Source organism: Exserohilum turcica (genome assembly GCF_000359705.1).
Source record: "Exserohilum turcica Et28A unplaced genomic scaffold SETTUscaffold_11, whole genome shotgun sequence".
In the NCBI taxonomy this organism is placed as follows: Eukaryota; Fungi; Ascomycota; class Dothideomycetes; order Pleosporales; family Pleosporaceae; genus Exserohilum; species Exserohilum turcicum.
In genome coordinates, this window is record NW_007359926.1 from 695,543 (window position 1) to 714,709 (window position 19,167).

Below are 19,167 nucleotides of genomic sequence, written 5' to 3' on the forward strand. Positions count from 1 at the left end.
GCAACTAAACAGATAATTGGCGGGTAAAATGCAGGAGCTAATTTAGCGCTCAATGTTGGCACCTCGTACGACGAAGGCGGGGAGCAAAAACCGTCTTCTCTCTATCAAGTCTTTTGCACCATTGCTGGAATTCGCAATCAATACTATACACGTGACGGTATTCTCTAAATTCATTATATCTAATGATATCGCTACGACCCCTTTCTCGCCTGACTGTTTGCTCTCGCGCAAGTTGGACATGTTTAAATGTCGTCGCACCACGACTCACAAACTGTACATTAGCTTTACCCAGAACCCCAGCCATTGTTCGGACCACGCTTCATCGTAATGCCAGCACGAATTCATCTGCGCGGGTGGACTGCAAGAGGTACATTGGCCAGTCTGGTCGCCATTACAGCGTCGAAAAGGTGCTTCAGGAAGAAACATCTCCAGTACGCCGAGTCTACTTAGCTACGCAAGTGAACCTAGTCGCACCTCGCTTCTATTGACCTGCTTACAGTTCCCTCAGTGCCAGCAACCAAAAGTTCATACTCAAGTATGTTCACGAAGTCAATTTCGAGGACCTTCAAGACATAAACAATAGGTTACGCGGTAGCGCTAAACATGTCCGCCTCGTCAATGATACTATCTCTGAGAACTCCATGTTCGTTTTCCAGTACTTTGCCGATCATCTCCTCAGCCTCGCTCAGAAGGACTTGCCCCTCGCAGTGACAAAGCAGATCCTGAAAGATGCACTTCGTGGAATCGCTGAACTCCATGACCAGGATATTGTCCACACGGGTAACTGGCATTCTTTAGTGAAACAATGATTAGTGACTTATTTGAGACAGATATCAAACCGGACAATGTTTTGATCGACTGGAAAGAGCATCAAGATGGGATATTTATCGAGCGAGTTCAGCTTGGGGATCTTGAAGATGCGGCACATATCCCTCCTGGATCAGATATGATCGGAAAACAGGCCGGTAACTGGATGTGGAGGAGCCCTGAAGCACACGCCAGAGGACCGGTGAATAAGCCGTCTGATATCTTCTCTTTCGCCCTTGTGGTAAGTTCTGCGCATAAACATCATGGATTTTGAGATTGTTGCTCACTATTATTTATCATGCAGTGCATTTATGCGGTGCATAAACGCGTCATCTTTGCTGTTGGGGAAGAGGAGCTGGACGAGGGTGTGGAGCCCTTGGCTGTAGTAATCGAACGCCAAATCTCGTATTTTGCAGATGAGGACGGACTAAGTGGATTCCTGAGAAACCTCGGCGACAATCCTTGGGTTCCCATTTTTGAAGTAACTCGGAATGGTTTCAATAAAGACAAACCGCGTAGGCCATTCTCTCTATGGGACGGCGTCGACGAAGATTTTAAAAGTCTTATTTGTGCCATGACGAATTTCGATCCGGAGAAGAGAATTACGGCGCGCGAGGCATTGGCACATAAGTGGTTTGAGGGTGTGTAAGGTAGCTAGAGTGTCATGGTTCACGTGCGAAATCAATTCAGCAGTGATGCTCAATGAACAGCAACAGCAGCACTGGCCCGTCCGATGTGAAGACGTAGTATAAGGAGCGAAAGTGGGCTTCACGTCTGCAATCTTCTTGTCTCACGATCGTGGACCAGGTAAATCTATCCGAACCAAGATGGCAGGCCTTATATCGCGTGGCCCCGTGACGCAGAAGCAAGAGCCCGTATAAGACACCATCCCCCGCGATGGTTCACGTGGCCAGCCGGAATCTTGACCGGGGGGAGCGTGGCAGCCAGCCTGTCATTGTTAATGGAGGAAATATCATCCCAGAGAGACCGTTTATTGGACGAGGTGCATAAGAAAGCCGAGAAGAACTGCTGTGAATGGCTCTCAATCTGCTCGCCGTGCAACCTGGCGCCCTGCTGCTGGCGTTGACAACAGCAGCTCGGCTATGTACTTTCACCCAGAAGGGTTAGCGCGTACTTAGTAACCGAATCAGGTTGAGCTGTTGAGTCGTGAACCATCACCCACTTTCTAGAACCCCATCTTGATAATTTCTGGATACTCCACCTACGACGCTAGCATAGCACAAATACCCGGTATGTTCATCTGTCTTATGTACAAGTGATTGCAAGATGCTAACGCGGTAGATTTCACATTTCCATCGTCGTATACGTGACGAAGATGGTAGCCAGGCTCCATACTGTACCCACGACGACCATGACTTGCATACCTCGGGAATATTGTAGTTGCACATGGCACTGGCTGCAGCATGCAGACTGAGACTCGTATTCGACGTGTCCAGATTCATGGCGCCGTCCACCGCTACACTGGATGCTATTCCAGATACGTGGTGGCTGTCGGACTAGGCGAGCCTGCGAAGCTTGTGGGGATAGTCAGATGGCATCTGTAGTTGCAGCGCCGACTGGATGAATTCATTGACGGATTATCTTTGCACGGCGCAGATGCAGACTACCGTAGCGTCTTTCGGCTTAAACATGCCCCAATTAGCCACGACCCCTGCATCTAAGGTTTCCCGACCATCTTCTCCTCGCACACTGGACGCGCATGTGTACTGACGTGGACCGCGACACCTCGTGGGGCCAGGCTCAGCAACGCCTCATTTCCTGCCGTCACAGCATTGGGAAGAAAGAGACGGGGGGCTCAGGGAACTGCAAATGAATGGGCATGGAGCGGCATCGGGTCGGCAACGGCATTGGCACTAGGGCATGGTGAGATTGGGTTGTTTGACGGCAATGCATGCATGGCCTGACGCAGGGGCGCATATCCTCCCTCCGATCGGCGGCACAAGGCCCCCCAGGATTTCGTGAAGGCCGTGATGCTTCCATCCGGAGTACCGCGCTGACTTGCAGATCGTATGGGGTAGACGTGAACGTCTGCAGTGGCTAGGTGTAGTAGCACCAGTAGCAGCGCAGTTGGCCGTCGCTATCGTTCTTGTAATCCTCCAAATATTGCACCAATCGCTGGCCGCCACCCTGGGCACATGAGGACCACCCGTTTCAGGCGCCTCCTCGCCTTGTTTCGCCATGGACATGCCAGCCCTTGCAGGACGGGACAAACTGAAATTTGAATGCTTATTATTACGGGAAGGCCGTTCCGTTTTGCGTCATTATGTAAGACGGGTTTGGTTTTCCACGCCCGCTTCCAGCGTCCTCGGTGTTGGCTGCGACTTGGGCTTCTGCAACACCGCAAAATACCAGTCCTTCCTCGTCTTCCACGACACATGTTTCTCAGTCACGCGTTCGTTTCGCTCAGAATAACCTTTGTGTATAAGATGTTCCGTCAATCGGCTGCATCGGCACTACTGTCCCGCTTCGGCTTCGTGTTGGCGTATGTCTACTACGCCACGGCAGTGTAGCGCCACGCATCTAGCCCCAGTGGCTCGGCTCGTTTCACCATTCCATTCCGCAAATTGGTTTCGACATGGGCGGCCAGCCAAACTCGGTAACAGCCCTCGCCCATCTAGACAAAGTGGGCCTGTCACTCCCAGCAGGGACCTGGATTGTCGGTCGCAAGCAGTCTGGTTTTTTGACATGCTCGCCATGATCAACGCACGTAGCATGGGCAAGCCGGCGATGCTTGAAGACCGTCTTGCAATATCAACACAATAGACAGTGTAATATGTCTTGCCTCTCCCAATTTACTTGTACGAGGGGGCCTCGAGACGGCAGAATACGATGGCCGTAGATGGAATTAGTTGTTTATTGTCCGAAAGCACTGTTCCAGAAAGATCCCTGGGGTCGGGCTACTCATGTCACGTTGGCTAAAAACACTGGGGGGTTTGCAGATTTCCGACAAGCCTTGCCCAGAGCGACAAGCTTCGGAAAAATTAATCTTCAGGGAGCTTGATGGAGAGTGTGGGGGGGGTGTTCCGCTCCAGGGCGGCTTTGCTTCCACACTTTCGCTGAGGCATGGAGCGCCTTGTATAAGTATCTCGAGGTGGAATCTCCATATGGGAACCACACTACATCCATCCTCTTCCTTCGCCCTCTTCTCCTCTACATAATTTTTTATTTCATTCGAAGTATTACAACTCGGACATCATGGTTGCCGCAAAACTCACTTCGATGCTCCTCAGCGCTGGCGCGCTCGTCTCTGCTGCCCCGGCTGGCCTTGAAACTCGCGCTGGTTGCACCTTCACTGACGCTGCGTCTGCCATCAAGGGCAAGACTTCGTGCTCCACCATTATCCTCAACAACATTGCCGTCCCTGCAGGCACCACCCTGGATCTGACGGGACTCAAGTCTGGCACTACCGTCACCTTCCAAGGCACCACCACATTTGGCTACACGCCATGGGCGGGCCCTCTCATCTCCATCTCTGGCAGCAGCATCACGGTCAACGGTGCTTCAGGCCATGTCATTGACGGCAACGGCGCTGCGTGGTGGGACGGAAAGGGCAGCAACGGCGGCAAGACCAAGCCCAAGGTAAGCCGTTTTCCAAGCACAAGACCAACTTCTGAAAGCCCAGAGTAACTGACTCGTTTGAATAGTTCTTCGCAGCCCACTCTCTGACAGGATCCTCCATCACGGGCCTCAACATCAAGAACACACCGGTCCAGGCCTTCTCCATCAACAACGCCAACAACCTCACACTGGACAAGATCACGATTGACAACAGCGCGGGCGACACGCAGGGCGGACACAACACCGACACCTTTGACGTGGGCTCCTCAACAGGCGTCTTCATCACCAACGCCAACGTCAAGAACCAAGACGACTGTCTTGCCGTAAACTCGGGCACCGACATCCACTTCACGGGCGGCACGTGCTCAGGCGGCCACGGCATCTCGATTGGCTCTGTAGGCGGGCGGTCCGACAACACGGTCAAGAACGTGATTGTATCGGGCTCTACGATCGTCAATTCGGACAACGGCGTGCGCATCAAGACGGTCTCGGGCGCGACGGGCTCCGTCTCGGGCGTGACGTACAAGGACATTACGCTGCAGAACATTGCCAAGTACGGCATTGTCATTGAGCAGGACTGCGAGAACGGCAAGCCCACGGGCACCCCGACTACCGGCGTCCCCATCACCGGTCTCACCATCCAGGGCGTCACGGGCACCGTCGCCTCGTCCGGCACTGACGTCTACATTCTCTGTGGCGCAGGCAGCTGCTCCGGCTGGACCTGGTCCGGCGTCAGCATCACCGGTGGAAAGAAAGACCCCAATGCCTGCCGGAACGTGCCTACAGGTGCTTCTTGCTAAGCATAACACCCATTCCACCTTTCTCCCATTGCGGTTGAAAGAAGAAGAAGAAAAAAAATAGGTTATTCTCACTCTTCCTGGACACAAGAGGAGAGCATGAGCAAGACGGGGCTGGACAGATTATCAAGTTACGTACCCCGTTCTTTCTTTTCCATTCTTTGTATATAATATCTTACATACCTGCTGTATATAGTTCGGGGGAGTGTTGGAAAGTTGCGTACTGGTGTAGCTTTTCAAGCAAGCAAGCAAGCAATTTGCATCTCAGTGTTGTGAAGAATTCTTCTGTTGTGCCTTTTTACTTGCATTTCCTTCTCCTCGTGTGAAGACAGTATATAAATATGTGTGTGTGTGTGTGAATATGCAGTAAATATTGCTGCTTTGTGCCTCAGCAATTTTGATGTTGAGCCAACAACCCCCAAACGCCGACGTAGTCAGGTCAGACATCAAAGGGCATACTATACAAAACGACCATCTAAGATGCTTACTATTGTATGTCAGAACGGCTACTTACTTACGCGTAAGCAGATATAACGGGTCCCCCACCCCCCCACGCTAAGTCCACATGTCAGCCCAGTTTGGCACGCGAACGCGACGTGAGCATGACAAGTACGTACAGTACAGTATGAAACTAAGTAAGCAGCCGCTCCAACCATACATTTCATATACTGCATCAACACCTTGGATAAATAATGCATACACAGTGATCCAGGTAAATATAATCCAAGTCCACACATTATCATCATCATCATCATCATCATATAAATACATTTCTTTGATCAGCTACACAAAAACTCACATGTCGGGCCTATTCGACTTCGCATTCGGCACACGTTAGACCTTGTCGAGCCAAACGAGCTTACTCTGGTAATCACCCGACTTCCACGCGACATTGAGACCGTGGTTCATGTACGTGGCGCCGCTGTACGTGGCATTGTCCCAATTATTGGTGTAGCGTGCTTTGGGGTCGAGGCCCTGCAGGCGGAGCGGCGGGGCCGCAGGCTTGACTCTGTAGGATTGCTGGAAGGCGAAGACGGCGCTTTGCGTCAGGTCGCGACTCACGAATTGCACGGCGGGCCAGTTGGAGTGCGCGGGGTGCGCGAGCCGGTAAAAGGCGCCCGAGATGACAATGGGGTTGACGGCTTTGGCGGCGGCCATGATGGAGGGAAGCGCTGCCGATTCCTCGGGTGAGAGCTCCTCTGGGTTGAGTTCTAGGCCAAAGGAGCCGCACATCATGGCCACGTGCCCGCGGTACACGATGCTGATGTTGCGGCCAGTCAGTTGGTTGGGCACGGCTGAGATGTGGCAGCCCATTGCTGAAGGGGGGTAGACGAGCGATGTCCCCATCTGGATGGTCAGCCGGTCCGAAGCGTCCGTGTTGTCCGAGGTCCAAGACTGAGACCAGTAGTGGAGAAGGCCCGGGTCGAAGCGTCCGCCGCCTGATGCGCAGCCCTCAAAAAGAACGTCCGGGTAGCTCGTTGTCAGGTTGTCAATGACGCGGTAGAGTCCAAGCATGTACTTGTAGTCGTCTGATGGGTGGGAGAGCTCGTGCATGCCACGGTTGTTGTCCCACTTGACGTAGGAAATGTTGCCCGAGTCAAGGATACCAGAGACGGTGCTAATCATGAAATCTTGCACCTCTGGCAACCCCACATTCAAAACGAGTTGGTTGCGTGTTAGCGTGCGTTGGTGCTTCCCCGCATGCAGAACCCAGTCAGGATGCTTGTGGTACAGCGTCGAATTAGGATTGATCATTTCTGGCTCAACCCAGATGCCGAACTTCATGGCCTTTGGCTCGTTCAACACCTTCATGCTAGTCACTTTGTCGATGAATGGCCTGAGACCCTGGGGGAACTTTGCTGGGTTGGGCGTCCAGTCACCAAGACCAAGAGTGTCGTTGTTACGCGGGTATTCGACGCCAAACCAACCGTCATCCATGACAAAAAGCTCAATACCAAGCTCTTCGGCTTCACCAGCGAGTTTGACCAACGAAGTGTCGTTAAACTTGAACCCCAGACCCTCCCACGAATTAAGCAGGACTGGGCGTGTTTGATCCGTGAACTTGGCGCGGGAGAGATGGTTACGGTAGAGGTCATGGAAAGATCGCGACATGCCCCCGAGACCTTCTGACGAGTAGACACCAACGGCCTCGGGGGATTGGAAAGTCTCACCCGGCGCTACAGGAATACTGGCGTGTAGCGGATTGAGGCCCATGAGCATGCGCACATAGCCGTTGGAGAAGCGTTGAGCTGTCGCGGCAAAGCTTCCCGTCCAAATCAAGCTGAATCCCCATGCTTCTCCCGTCGACTCGGTAGTAGTTGGCGACACAAGCGAGAAGAAAGGGTTGTGGATATGCGACGAGTAGCCCGTGGTACTCCGGAATCTACAATCGGTCAGTCACCGCCTTAATTGCTTCAAGAAAGAAGAAAAAAAACATACGTAGTCTCGCCATAATCTACCGTCCTCCTCACCGTCTGGAACTCATGCGACCAATCGCCATGCGGCTCGATCATTTCCAGCTCCACATTCGGGAAGTCGGTGCTGAAACTCGCCGCTCGCTCAATCGAAATGGTCGAGTTTCCCTTGTTTGTGATGCTAAAGCTGCGAGCAATAGCATTGTATTTTGGGAAAACAGAGTACAGCAGCGCAGCCGAGACATCCGAGACATTGTCGTAGAGGTGGACCGTCACGGTAGTAACATTGCCCGCACTTCCATAAGTGGCTGGCAGACCCGGCAACGTAGGCTTACCCTGGGAAATCTCGTGCGACTGGTAGCGCAGGGCCGTTACCGTGTCGCCGTCTGCATGCTCAATGTGGATCGCAGGCAAGCGGAAGTCACCGCGGCCAACGTCAGGAAATTCGCGGCGATAGGCGCCGAGTGTGGTAACCCATCCTCGCTGATCGACAAAAGCGGGCGGCGTGAAGTCGGTGGTTGGTCCTCCAAAATGGTCCGAGATCAGATCTCCAGTCGCCGTATCCACGTGGAAGAGGTATGACATGCCATCGGCAGTCAAGGTGAAGTTTGTCCCGCTCGCTGTGATTGCTGCGTGTTTGTCGTTAGCCGGCTGTGTGTGTAATGCAGGTATACATCACCCCGAGTGCCTGACTTACCATCTTGTCCAGCCACAGCAGTGGCCAGCAGGCTCAAGGCAGAAACACGCTTGATAGCCAGCATAGCGAAGGCGCGTGGTAAAGGAATGCACCGTGAAAAGCCATCGAGGTACCGTGTTCCTTATATGCACCGCCGACTCCCGGGCTTGTGCGCATCCCGAGCTAAGGCCCACGATGTGTAAAAATGCAACCGTTGTGAGGGGAAGTGGGGATATCCTGGGGTCAAGGAACAGATTCGTCTACGATGTGCTTTTGCGGAGAAGGCGGTGATTGGCGAGAGGTGGGCTGCGGCGGGTGGGCTGCCAGATGAGGCTAGCCAAGACACGGTATGCAAGAGTAATGCGAGCTTTAGCCGGTCGGTGCCGTCATATTATGTCGTGTGCCTCGAAAAGTAGACACTTGTGGTTGGGTCCTTTGAACCTGGTGCAAGCTGCATGCAAGCAATAGCGCAGCACTCCGCCGACGCAATGCTTGCTGCGGCTCTGATGTCGGATTGAAACTCGGGAGGAATCTGCTTCCCGCCTGCCGTCGATCGATATGTCGATTGCAGCCCTGCTAATCGGAAGAGGTGGCTCCGCTATTCAAGTACCGAAACCCGCGACCAAGCCATGTAATACGCAAGGGACGGAGCAGAGCCTTTTAGTCATCGAGTCTCGAGGGCTCAACGAATATGAGAAATGCAAGGGCTGACGAATGTGGTGGTGGTACATGTTATTAAACAATACTAACGCTTGCTATGCTTTTACTCCATTCGCTCAACTCAACTCATCATGCAAGCAATGCCATTCCCAGATGAGAACCCGACTACACAAACACCAAGCAGCTGATACATGTTCCGTGATCCTCCCATGGCTCACACGCCAGGCATGCCCAACCACGCCCTGACCTGCGGCACGCCTCTAGGAAGGAAATAGACGGTCCATAGCCCCGCAAATGCCACAAGAAGCCCGGTGAACTTCTCAAACCATGTGTGAAAGTAAGCCGCAGTCATAAGCAACATCCACCACATCAAGGCCGCAACACCAAGCGCGAACTTGACGCCTCGAGCCGTGGCCTCGCCCTCTGCCTTGGCGAGATCCTTCTCCACCGCCACGCTCGCGACCTTGCCATCAGGAAGCGTAATCAATCTGCCGTCCCTTAGCCCCTCTACGCGCGTCAACGCCGGCAAAAACTCGAGCCACAGCAGCGAAGACCCCAGAATGAGCAAAAACACATGACCCGAGATGTCGTGGCCGCCCTTCCACGTGCCTCCCACCGCCTTGCACGTTGCCGCCGTGATGTATTCCCGCGGGCTACTCATGTCGTCCCGCGCGTCCGCATCCCGGAGAAGCTCGCACTGACCGCCCGTGAACCTGAAGCCGCGATCGATCAGCGGCGGGCCAAAACACCACTGCGTCAGGAAGCACCACCACGTCGTCACCACGCCGTATCGCAGCAGCGCCCTCAATCTGCGCGCGCTGGCACCCTGCCCGAAACTCGGGTGGAAACCCACAAACACGCCGAACGCGAGCGTCGTCCAGAACCACCCGACCTTGACAAAGTACACATTGAAGACGTTTTTCTTTTGCGCAAAGTACGACGGCGCAAACTCGACTGGGTGCGACTGCAGGTTCGCCGAGTAGGGTGCATTGCGCGTCGACGGCGAGAGCGTGCTGAATACACTGCCGAGCAGGAGCGTGAGCGGGTAGATGGCGATGAGTTGGGCCTCGAGGCGCGTGGGGAAGAAAGGCGACTGCCGGGCCGACGACGTCGGCATACGCATACTGGTGGTAGGCTTTTCGTCCGCGGGAGAGACACCGTTGCTCTCGCTCGATGGTGATTTACGTTGTGTTGCCATGTTCGTGTAATGGGTAGGTAGCCAGGTAGGTGGGTGATGCTCGGCGTGAGCTGCCTGGCTCTGTAGACAAAGGCTTGCCGCCGACTTTTGGGCTGCTTATGACAGAAAACAAGGGGTCAATCGTCAAGGTACTTCCATATGCGACTGAAGCGTCTAATGTACAAGATGTTTTTAGGAGGTTAACGAGGAAAGAAAGCGTCCAAGGAGTGGGCAAGCTTGCGGCCAGCAGGCCAAGCCCAGCAACAATGACGTTACGTCTATTTTCACGACTGAGCCACGCATGGGCGTGGCGCAGCGCGCTAGTCTGTTTTCGGCTGACCATGTTCCTGGACCACTTCCTTTGGCTGCCTCTTTTCGAATGGTTCAGCCACATCAGATAGCTCATGGAGCAAAGATACATCAGGTATCTTCTGTAAAGTAATACTGCAACGTATATTTTCACAAACAAACCACCGCCTTAGCTTTGACGTAGTTACTCGTAGCAGCACACATACAAGAAAACACTAACAAAGCATTTGAAGACTGTAGCACATGCATTCATTCATCTTTTTATCTATTTAATATAACTCGCCATTGGCAACAGAAGCACCATGCCAACACTCGCCATGATTTCTTCTACTTCTTCTTTCCCCCCAAAACTCGGCACGGCTAGAACCTCGGCGGCAACACGGTAGGCACCGGCGGGCGAGTCGTCGTCCGCGGCAGGTCCGGCACGGGCAGCGTAGGCAGACAAGCACACGCACTGCTAACTCTGGCCACGGTATCCTTTTGCTCGGCGGCACACGCGGAGCGCGCGAAATCCGGCACAGCAGCCACGTCGTCGACGAGTCTCTGCGTGAAGTTGCCGCAGAAGTGCTGGCTCGCCTCGAGCCTGCCCTCGACGTTGGCCGTGCGCATGCTAGATAGACATCCGTCTACCTCGCAGACCTTGGGCTTCTCGCATTCTTTGCTCGTCATCTTGACGACAAATGAGCCGCGCTCAATCGTGTGCACGAAGATGAAGCCCGACTTGAAGTTTGCGTACGAAGACCATGATCCCAGGAATGCGACTGTGCCGCCGCCCTCGTTCTCGTCGTCTTCGGGGTAAATGTCGAAAAAGCCGGCTTCGCAGATGCCCGCGCCGCTGGGGTCCGAGGTGATGGAGTGGATGTCCAGGACGTTGAGGCCATTGCCGTAGTTGGACTGGTACAGGTAGTTGTCGACAACGTACTGGTTGTGGTCGATACTGCGTCGTTTGCCCTCGTAGTGTCCAGAGTAAAATGGGTTCTCCAGGTCACGGATGTCGAAGATGTGCGTGGTAGGGAGACCTTGGGTCATGGGGCCTACTTTGGCGTCACGCTCGTCGAATTCGTCGTCGATGAAAATGTACTCTTGCCACGATGCGTTGTTGACGACTCCTTGGTGGACATACTCGGCGCCTGGGTACGTGGTGCGCGAGATGATGTTGGTCGTGTTTCCCACCTTGTCAGTAACATCGTAAATTGTAAGCGTGTCTTCGTTGTAGCCGTAGCAAATGTCGCGGCCGTAGTATTTCTTGTGTGGACCACGGTACACGATGCATTCCGCGTCGTGGACGTAGCCGTCTGCGGCGGCACAACCAGGGCTAGTGGGGTTAGATGGATCGGTCATGTCGATGTAGATGAGACCTCCACGGCAGGGGAGATTGCCACGTACACGAATGGTCTCGTTGCCACCGACCGAGCCAACAGCAACAGCGTAGTTGAGTTCCGGGTTGACGACAATGTTGTGCGTTCTTCCCACAGGCAGATCATTCCATTTGTCGCCCAATCCCCAGTGGCCAGTCAGATCCTCCTGGGTGAAGTTCTTGGGCGTCTTGCCGTCCAAATCGAGCAGCTTCTTCATATCAAAGATCTGCACACCGTGTTTGATAGCCTCACTACCAATCACTGCGTAGTCGTTCATGACACGGATCTCGCGCCATCGAGATCCAATCTTGTCATATTGTGGCAATCGCCCGAGGTAAATAAGCTTACCCTCGCTGCTGATTTCCGCAAATGCGGTGCCATCAAACTGACCGATAGCGACAAACTCGTGTCCGTCTTTTGATGTCCACCCCCAGGAGGAGGAACCCTGACCCTGGCTACTTCCAAGAAGCGAGTGTGGGAGGAAATGGTAGAGGTCAATCTGCCGTGTATTAGTCACACTGCCCGCTCATCCAGATGTACAGGACTAACGTTATGGCACTTGAATGTGTTGTTAAAGTCGCCCGGTATCGCTTCCGCGAAGCCGTTCACACACGGCGTGTAGCTCAATTCAGGGTACCTGGAGCTATCCATTGCGCCCGAGGCGAGCTCGGCATCCCACTGAGCCTACGAGTTCGTGTTAGCCCCGGAAACCAGAACAAAGTTAAATTCCACAAGAAATACCAACATACCATCTTCATGGCCATGATCTTCGCATGTACGGTACCATCCGCATACTCCTGCGCGGTACCCAGGGCTGCCGCATTGCTTAGCCCCACCAGCGCAGAGCCAAGCACAGACAACGAGGACAGGAAAACCATGATGAACGACAGGCCCGGCAAACCTTGGTTGAAACAAGTAGACGATTCGCAGGGCGATCACTTGCTGCTCTTTCACAGACCAACCCAGCAGCAGCAGCATCCGCGATATATATACATCCCGAGAAAATCCCACCGTATCCTTCAAGCCGAAGACACACGTCTTGGTCCTCGATGCATTGCGCCACGCTCAGTGTCTCCTCTGTCGAGCCTATCGGCACAGCGTCGACTAACCCAACCGCCTGCACCCGTCATCCAGGTTAAGAAGGTGTTTAGATACGCAGTCTTGGGTTCCAAGAAGCCCAGTCACCAGGGTCGCTGAGCCGCGCTCCTTAGCGGCGAGGGTGCGTAGTGCCAGCCATGGCCGGAAGCAATGTCCATGGGAAACCGGTCTTCACTCTTGGCACGGCCGCTTTCCCCACAAGACGTTTTGTTCCCAATGGCGGCAGTGCTGCTTGGCGGATGACGACCCAGAAGAGTAGTTGGACTTGGCGGCCGCCGGCGCCCATGGCGAAAGGCTAGGCATTGTGCTTGGAAGTATCGGAAAGGCATTTACCCCGCTCCGTCGTTGCATCTTCTTGTCAGCCAGCATGCATTGACCTGTGGTCATTTGCTCTTCAGACACTCGAGTTGCAGTCAAAGGGCGGCCTCGGTATTCCTCTTCGCCCATTTGCGTGACTAAGTCGAAGCAGATGCGGCTAGCGTCGCGGTCCTGATATCTTGGGACATGTTGGGCTCGCACGTTGATCTCGTCTGACCCCAAAACAACCGTACACCCAGTGCCATGCTGATTTGTGTGCGTCAATTTGCTGCTCCAACACAGTCGTCCGTCATTTCACGAAACAAAACAAGTGCAATCTTCATCTGCTTCTATTCCTACCTTCTTCAAGAGCGCCCATGCAACAATATAGCTCTTAACACCCAAAGAAAATAGTAATCGCAAAGCCCATACATTCTCCTCTCTAGACTGCTTAGTCGAACGCCGCCCTAGATTGCAATGACAAGAGTATGAAATCAGTAATCGAAAATCAACGCTAAAAATGCATTGGACAGGTCGCGTTCGAAGTCAACATTTCAGTTAAAGCTTCGAGCAGTGAGGCTCTGTCCTCACCCTACGCAAACCGTTGGAAAAACGCTTAACTCGTCGGTGCCAGCCGGTTGACCTTGGGGGTATAATGCTTTTGGTACTCGAAAACGCCAATGGAAATCAGTTGTACTCGGAAAAAAAAAAGAAGGCACGGCCGTTGCTCGTGACGTACCAAGCCTAGCGGCTGGAAGAAGTAGGAGTTGTAGTGACGACTTGGATTCGCACGAAGAGCCCGAGCTCCAACCTGTCGTCAAATTTGGAATCATGGGTCACATTGAAGAATTGAACAGTGTCGGGGACGCTGTCTTAGCGCCATCCATGCTGAGTGAACTGGGTCTGTGCTACCCGTCCATTGCCCATGCTCAGCGCGGGGTCCATAAAAGACTGTGACCAGTCCTCCTGGTTGAGTAGCTCATCAAACTGCACACTGTTCGGTCCCGGCATCTGCATTCCTGGCTGCGGTTGGTAGCCTCGGTATTGCTGCGCGCCTTGCATCATGTACATGGGCATAGGGCCAAATAATTGAGCTTCCGTGTCAGTCTGGTGCCGGCCTTGGCCGTTTGGCATACTGGTCGGTGCAAACATTGCGGCATGTCCTTTCGGGTCCATACTGGTCGACATTTGAGGCACCAGGCCGCTGCTTACCGGCGGGCCGCTGGTGCGATCAAATGCGTGTGGGTGCTTGTTCTCAAAGGCAGTCATTGGCTGGTTTGGATAGGCGAGGGGGTCGGCCGAAGGAAACATCATGGTCGATATATCCGCAATCGGAACATTCATGCCCGACGCATCTGCAAATGCAATACTCAGAATTGGGGGATTGTAGGCCGTGCTCTGTTGCGGATCGTGAATAGAGGCAATACCGAAGCTCGGTAAGCTGTCGTTGGAGGATGTAGGCGTAAGATCAGGCACACCGTCGAAAATGTTAGGGTTCGACATGGCGTGTGAAGGGTATGTGGAGTTCAAAGTCATCCCATTAAACTGGTGATGGGCAGATGGACATGCTTGCCCGGAACCGGCTGTCTTGATGTGTGGAATTGAGTCGGGATAAGTGCTCGCACGCCGCGGGCCTGCAGCATCGTTTTGACCGAGAAAAGTCGGTCGCATCCCTGTGGACTGTGGTGAGCTCCCTTGTCGGCGCTTTTTCGAGGCGATGATTTCCCCGCCATGTCTTATCGATTCTGGTAGTCGTTCAAACATGCCCTACAAGGATTGGTCAGCGCCATGATTTCAATCGCTTCCCAAAACGTGCATACCTTCAGCGCAATACTGCACCTGTCCGCTGCCAGGCTTCTCTTGGCAAAATAGGCCAGAACCTCCTTGCCTTCGACAGCATCTCGCAATAATTCAAAGCTGGTTGGACTGGTCGGATTTTCCAATACAAAGTACAGAATCGACACAATAGCGAAGAATGTCGTGTACATGGAGAACCAATATGCTCCAGCTAACAGACCGCGTTTGCGCATCTCTGTAGAGATGTGAATGACGTTGCGTGAGACGTTGACACAGGCCGAGGCGCAAGCAAAGGCCCTTTGGTCGACCATGTTGACATTGCAGGATTGCGAAACATAGTGGAGAAATGGTCGGTAGAGCAGTAATTGGGCATGTCCAAAAGCCATGCGAAGAAGCTGTTGAACCCTGCTAGTCCCGTGAGCTAGTGCGACATGCAGGGGCTTAAATCAACATACCTCTTGATGATTGGGGGAGCGTCACCGCCAGGCTTCAGTGCAACCGGCAGTTCGTTGAGCCAGCGTGCCAAATCCTGCTCGATTTCGCGAATCTTGGAGTAGCCTACGGTGTAAGTCACCGAGTTCTTGCCGCCTGACTGTGTTCCCTTGATGGGGTATACGTATTTACAGATCTTGTTCAGCACTTGTACAAGACGAGTGTGGGCATTGAAGGCAGCCATGAAGGAGATGCTTCCCTCTGGCATGGGCAGGATTTCAGTCTCTGTAATGTACTCGTCATCCACTTCGACGGGCCACTCCTGATCAATGTCTTCGTCTTCCAAGAATCGCGGCAATCCGAGCATGGCGCCAACATACGTGTCCATTCGCCTAATGACCCAGAATATGCGTTTGCGCGTCTCGGCCTCGATAGGGGAGAACTTGACGTTGAAGGAGCGATGCAGACCTATACGCAATGCCGAGCGCAGTGCAACGCCAATGTAGGCATAGCATGTGCTGAGTTTGGCGGATGATTGCAGGAATTGAATCATAAAAATGATGGCTTGGAGCGAAGTCAGATCCCTACAGTCAGTAATATCAAGAAGCTGGCGCGAGGCTTTGAAATACTTGAGTCTAGGGCCGTATTAGCTGCAGCAAGACGGCGTCTGTTGATGGGCATGGCTTACCCTTCGTCGGTCAGGGTGTCGTAGCCGGCCGTGTCAAGGCCGTCGTCGTTTTCCGAGTATAGCTTGCCGAGGGCCAGGACAGCGTAGAACAGAGGCAAGAAGCTAGTTTCGGCGGACCCGTACTGGTCAGACGGGACTTCGTAGACGCGGTCCATCTGCTTGTGAAAGGTAGGGAGATGGACGACTCGGAGCATGGCACTGTACTGTATGATGGCGTTGTCACACAGGGCGCGTGCCTCGTCCCGGTTGGGCAGAGGCACGTTGACCGGTGAGGACATGGGTCCGGTTAGGGAAAGAACACTGGGCGAGGGGGCATCATAGAGCATGGTGCGTTGCTTAAAGGATGAGGATTCATCTGCAGGAATTTGGAACATATCATCAAACTGTCGTAGTCCCCTCATGAAGCTCAGTCCCGAGGAGTGGCCTTGGTAGTCCCAGTTCCCTTCCTCGTCGAGATCGAGCTGGCCCGTTGCCTTTACCATTGCCTCGAGATGAGAGTCAGACACGTCGTCGGCGTGGGGGGGCGGTGCGTGGTGCTGGGGCACGCGTGGTTCCATGGACACGATTGGCGGGCGGGCCGTTACCTGGGGCAGCTGGGGGAGCATGCCGTTTTGCAGATGGGCGTCGATGGCGGGGTCGTTGAGGTCGACCGTGGGCAGGACGACGTGCAGCAGGGCTTTGGCGCGCTTGAGCTGGCTCTCCAGGGCCTCGATGTACTGGGGGGTGGCATTGCGCCGGCGGTTCGAGGGCTGGTCGTAGGTGCTGGCAAAAATAAAAAGTCAATTTCTGGAGGGGCGAGGCGGGCGAGGCGTAGATGCCACCAGGGGGCCGTTACCATTCTGCGCAGGGTTAGCACGCGGGCGAAGGCGACAGAGGCACATGCGGGCGGAGGCCATGCACATGGGGGCTGCAGACGTACCATAGCTGTAGACGGTGCAATGGGTGCAGGGCTGCTTGCCGTCGCACTTGATCTTCTTGCGCCGGCACTCGTCGCAGGCACGCGTTACTCGGCGTCGTTTCTGGGGCTGGGGCTTTGGTGCCTGATCGTCGCCGACGTCATTGGTCTCTGAGTTTTCTTCGCCAAACTCAGACGTGTCTTCGGGCGGGTGCATGTCAAAGGGGCCCGGGCGACGGCCGTCTGGTGGCAGGCTGTCGGTAGCTGCGAGGGCCGGAGAGGAAGTCGTCATGGGTGGCAGTTGGGGAGCATCGAGCATCGCGGGCCTGTGGCTGGGGAGGGGGGGGGGGAGTGCTGCGCCTAAGAGTAAACCGGTGGATGCTCAGGACAGGGTTGTGCTGCGGCGGAGAAGCTGGTGGGTCCCGGATTAGCTCTAGGGCTAGCGCCGTCGCATGTCGCATGGGGTGGCCATGGGCACCGTCCCGCCGGGGCTTGAGCAGCCAGGCGGCGAGTCGAATGGCTGGCCTCCGCCGACCTGTCCGCTGTCCACTGTCCACTGTCCACTGTCCACTGTCCACTGTCCACTCGTGCCTGTAGGCCAAGCGCACTCGCATCTCGGCGAGTAGCGTGCCTGCGAGTAATAGCGTAGCTGTCCACCTGGTTGCACGAGTAGGGCAGCCTTTGCAATCCTGCCAGCGACACGGCGCTTGCGAGAGACATGCCCACGGCGGCGGCGGCGACGACGACGACAACAAGAACAACAACAACAACAACAACAACAACAACAAGAACAACAAGAGCAGCAGCAGCAGCACCGCCTGACCGATGGCTTTGGCGGCCCTCTGACCGTCCGAGACGCACAGTGGGTGCTTGCTGCAACCTGCACCTGCACCTGCACCTGCACCTGCAAGACCACCACCAAGAAGACGGCCACCACCACCACCACCACCACCACCGCCGCCATCATCGTCGCCAAGTAGCCAGCACTGCCATGTGCTCCCTTGCGCCCTGTGGCGTCGACGGCAGCTCCTGGCGCGCTGGGTGCCCATGCCACGGGGAACACCAGGTGAGGGGTTCTGCTGAGCCGCCACCCACGCCACCCCAGCCCAAGCACAGCGGCAACACCAATACCAATACTGACTGCTACATGTACGCCTACCAGTCCTGATAATACCGCCCTGCGCCATTGCAAAGGGGGCCCTGCCTGCATGCAGGCCAAGGCAAAAGCCAGACACTCGTGCTCTGCCACCGCTAGAGGCCCGGGCTAGTGGCCTGATCCGCTGTGCCGTTGCAGCTTGCCCTTCTTCTGTCGCTCCTCGTGCGCTCTAAAGCCTCCTGCTTGGAGCAACGATCATCCAGCAACCACCTTCGCTTACCGCCGCCGTGTCCCACACTTTGTATACGGCTATTGTCCTCTCCCCCAACCCCCCCGACTCTACACCTACTGTAGTGTAGTCTGATCACAATTCTTTTTTAATCGCCCCCCCAAGACATGCCGCCCGTCGGCGCGTCAACCAGAGCGAACGCCCGAAGCCCGTCCCCCACTGCCACACACACACACCTTGGCCAGCCTTGTCTTCTTAGCGTCGGATAAAGTCGCCAGAAACATGACAGCGTGGCTTGACTGCGGCTGGTGACCCTAGTCTTCACCTCATCTCACTCCCCCCCCCAGCACTCATCGTGCCACAACGCTCCGGTCCATGCCCTGACCGTTTACCACACGGGTCGTGACGTATAGATGCCGTACTCGGCACTATATTGATTGCAAGCCTGTCATGCCAGCTGCAAGTAGTGAAAACGGGTCACTGACAAGCGCCCATGCTTCGCCCCCCCCCTCCCCCATGTGCTATATCTCGGTCGTCGGTCACTACCGACTGACACGCTCTGGGAACAGCCGGTGGGTCGGCTTTTCCGCTTTAGTTTCCCCATCCATTCCTTCCATCGATGGGGTGTATTGGATGGGCCAAGCGAGAGTGCCCTCCTTCGCAACACCGTCTCGCAAGCCGAAGTCTGCTTAACGTCAGCCCCTGCATCTTACTCGCCCTGCTCGTATATAACGTGTTTTATCAGTAAGCGGCCCACATCAGTAAGTGGCCCACCCCACCAAACCTGACGCGACGCTCTACTCAATTGCTCTACAGCAACTTAATAAAATTAAATTAAATTAAAAGATATTATTCTTT

The 19,167-nt window shown here is 54.6% G+C and overlaps 5 protein-coding genes across 5 annotated transcripts; 2 read left to right on the plus strand and 3 right to left on the minus strand.

The window, feature by feature from the left end:
* Positions 1–246: 246 nt before the first annotated feature.
* On the plus strand, positions 247–1,456 carry SETTUDRAFT_158793 (uncharacterized protein; the record flags this gene model as incomplete). The annotated part of the gene is made up of 5 exons (XM_008023886.1): positions 247–273; positions 366–454; positions 509–780; positions 831–1,048; positions 1,112–1,456. 5 exons carry the CDS (start codon positions 247–249, stop codon positions 1,454–1,456), a joined length of 951 nt encoding a protein of 316 aa, XP_008022077.1.
* Positions 1,457–4,023: 2,567 nt separating this feature from the next.
* On the plus strand, positions 4,024–5,186 carry SETTUDRAFT_158794 (glycoside hydrolase family 28 protein; the record flags this gene model as incomplete). The annotated part of the gene is made up of 2 exons (XM_008023887.1): positions 4,024–4,407; positions 4,473–5,186. The coding sequence occupies 2 exons, from the start codon at positions 4,024–4,026 to the stop codon at positions 5,184–5,186; spliced, it is 1,098 nt and encodes a 365-aa protein (XP_008022078.1).
* An 831-nt stretch (positions 5,187–6,017) lies between these two features.
* On the minus strand, positions 6,018–10,131 carry SETTUDRAFT_158795 (glycoside hydrolase family 36 protein; the record flags this gene model as incomplete). Its single annotated transcript, XM_008023888.1, has 3 exons — positions 6,018–7,566; positions 7,623–8,248; positions 9,181–10,131. 3 exons carry the CDS (start codon positions 10,129–10,131, stop codon positions 6,018–6,020), a joined length of 3,126 nt encoding a protein of 1,041 aa, XP_008022079.1.
* Positions 10,132–10,779: 648 nt separating this feature from the next.
* On the minus strand, positions 10,780–12,655 carry SETTUDRAFT_36832 (uncharacterized protein; the record flags this gene model as incomplete). Its single annotated transcript, XM_008023692.1, has 3 exons — positions 10,780–12,276; positions 12,327–12,461; positions 12,527–12,655. 3 exons carry the CDS (start codon positions 12,653–12,655, stop codon positions 10,780–10,782), a joined length of 1,761 nt encoding a protein of 586 aa, XP_008021883.1.
* Positions 12,656–13,550: 895 nt separating this feature from the next.
* Positions 13,551–17,253, minus strand: SETTUDRAFT_167119 (uncharacterized protein). Its single transcript, XM_008023889.1, is given in 6 exon segments — positions 13,551–14,939; positions 14,993–15,374; positions 15,425–16,036; positions 16,090–16,852; positions 16,990–16,992; positions 17,009–17,253. The coding sequence occupies 6 exon segments, from the start codon at positions 17,199–17,201 to the stop codon at positions 14,046–14,048; spliced, it is 2,847 nt and encodes a 948-aa protein (XP_008022080.1). The 5' UTR covers positions 17,202–17,253; the 3' UTR covers positions 13,551–14,045.
* Between the last annotated feature and the right edge of the window lie 1,914 nt (positions 17,254–19,167).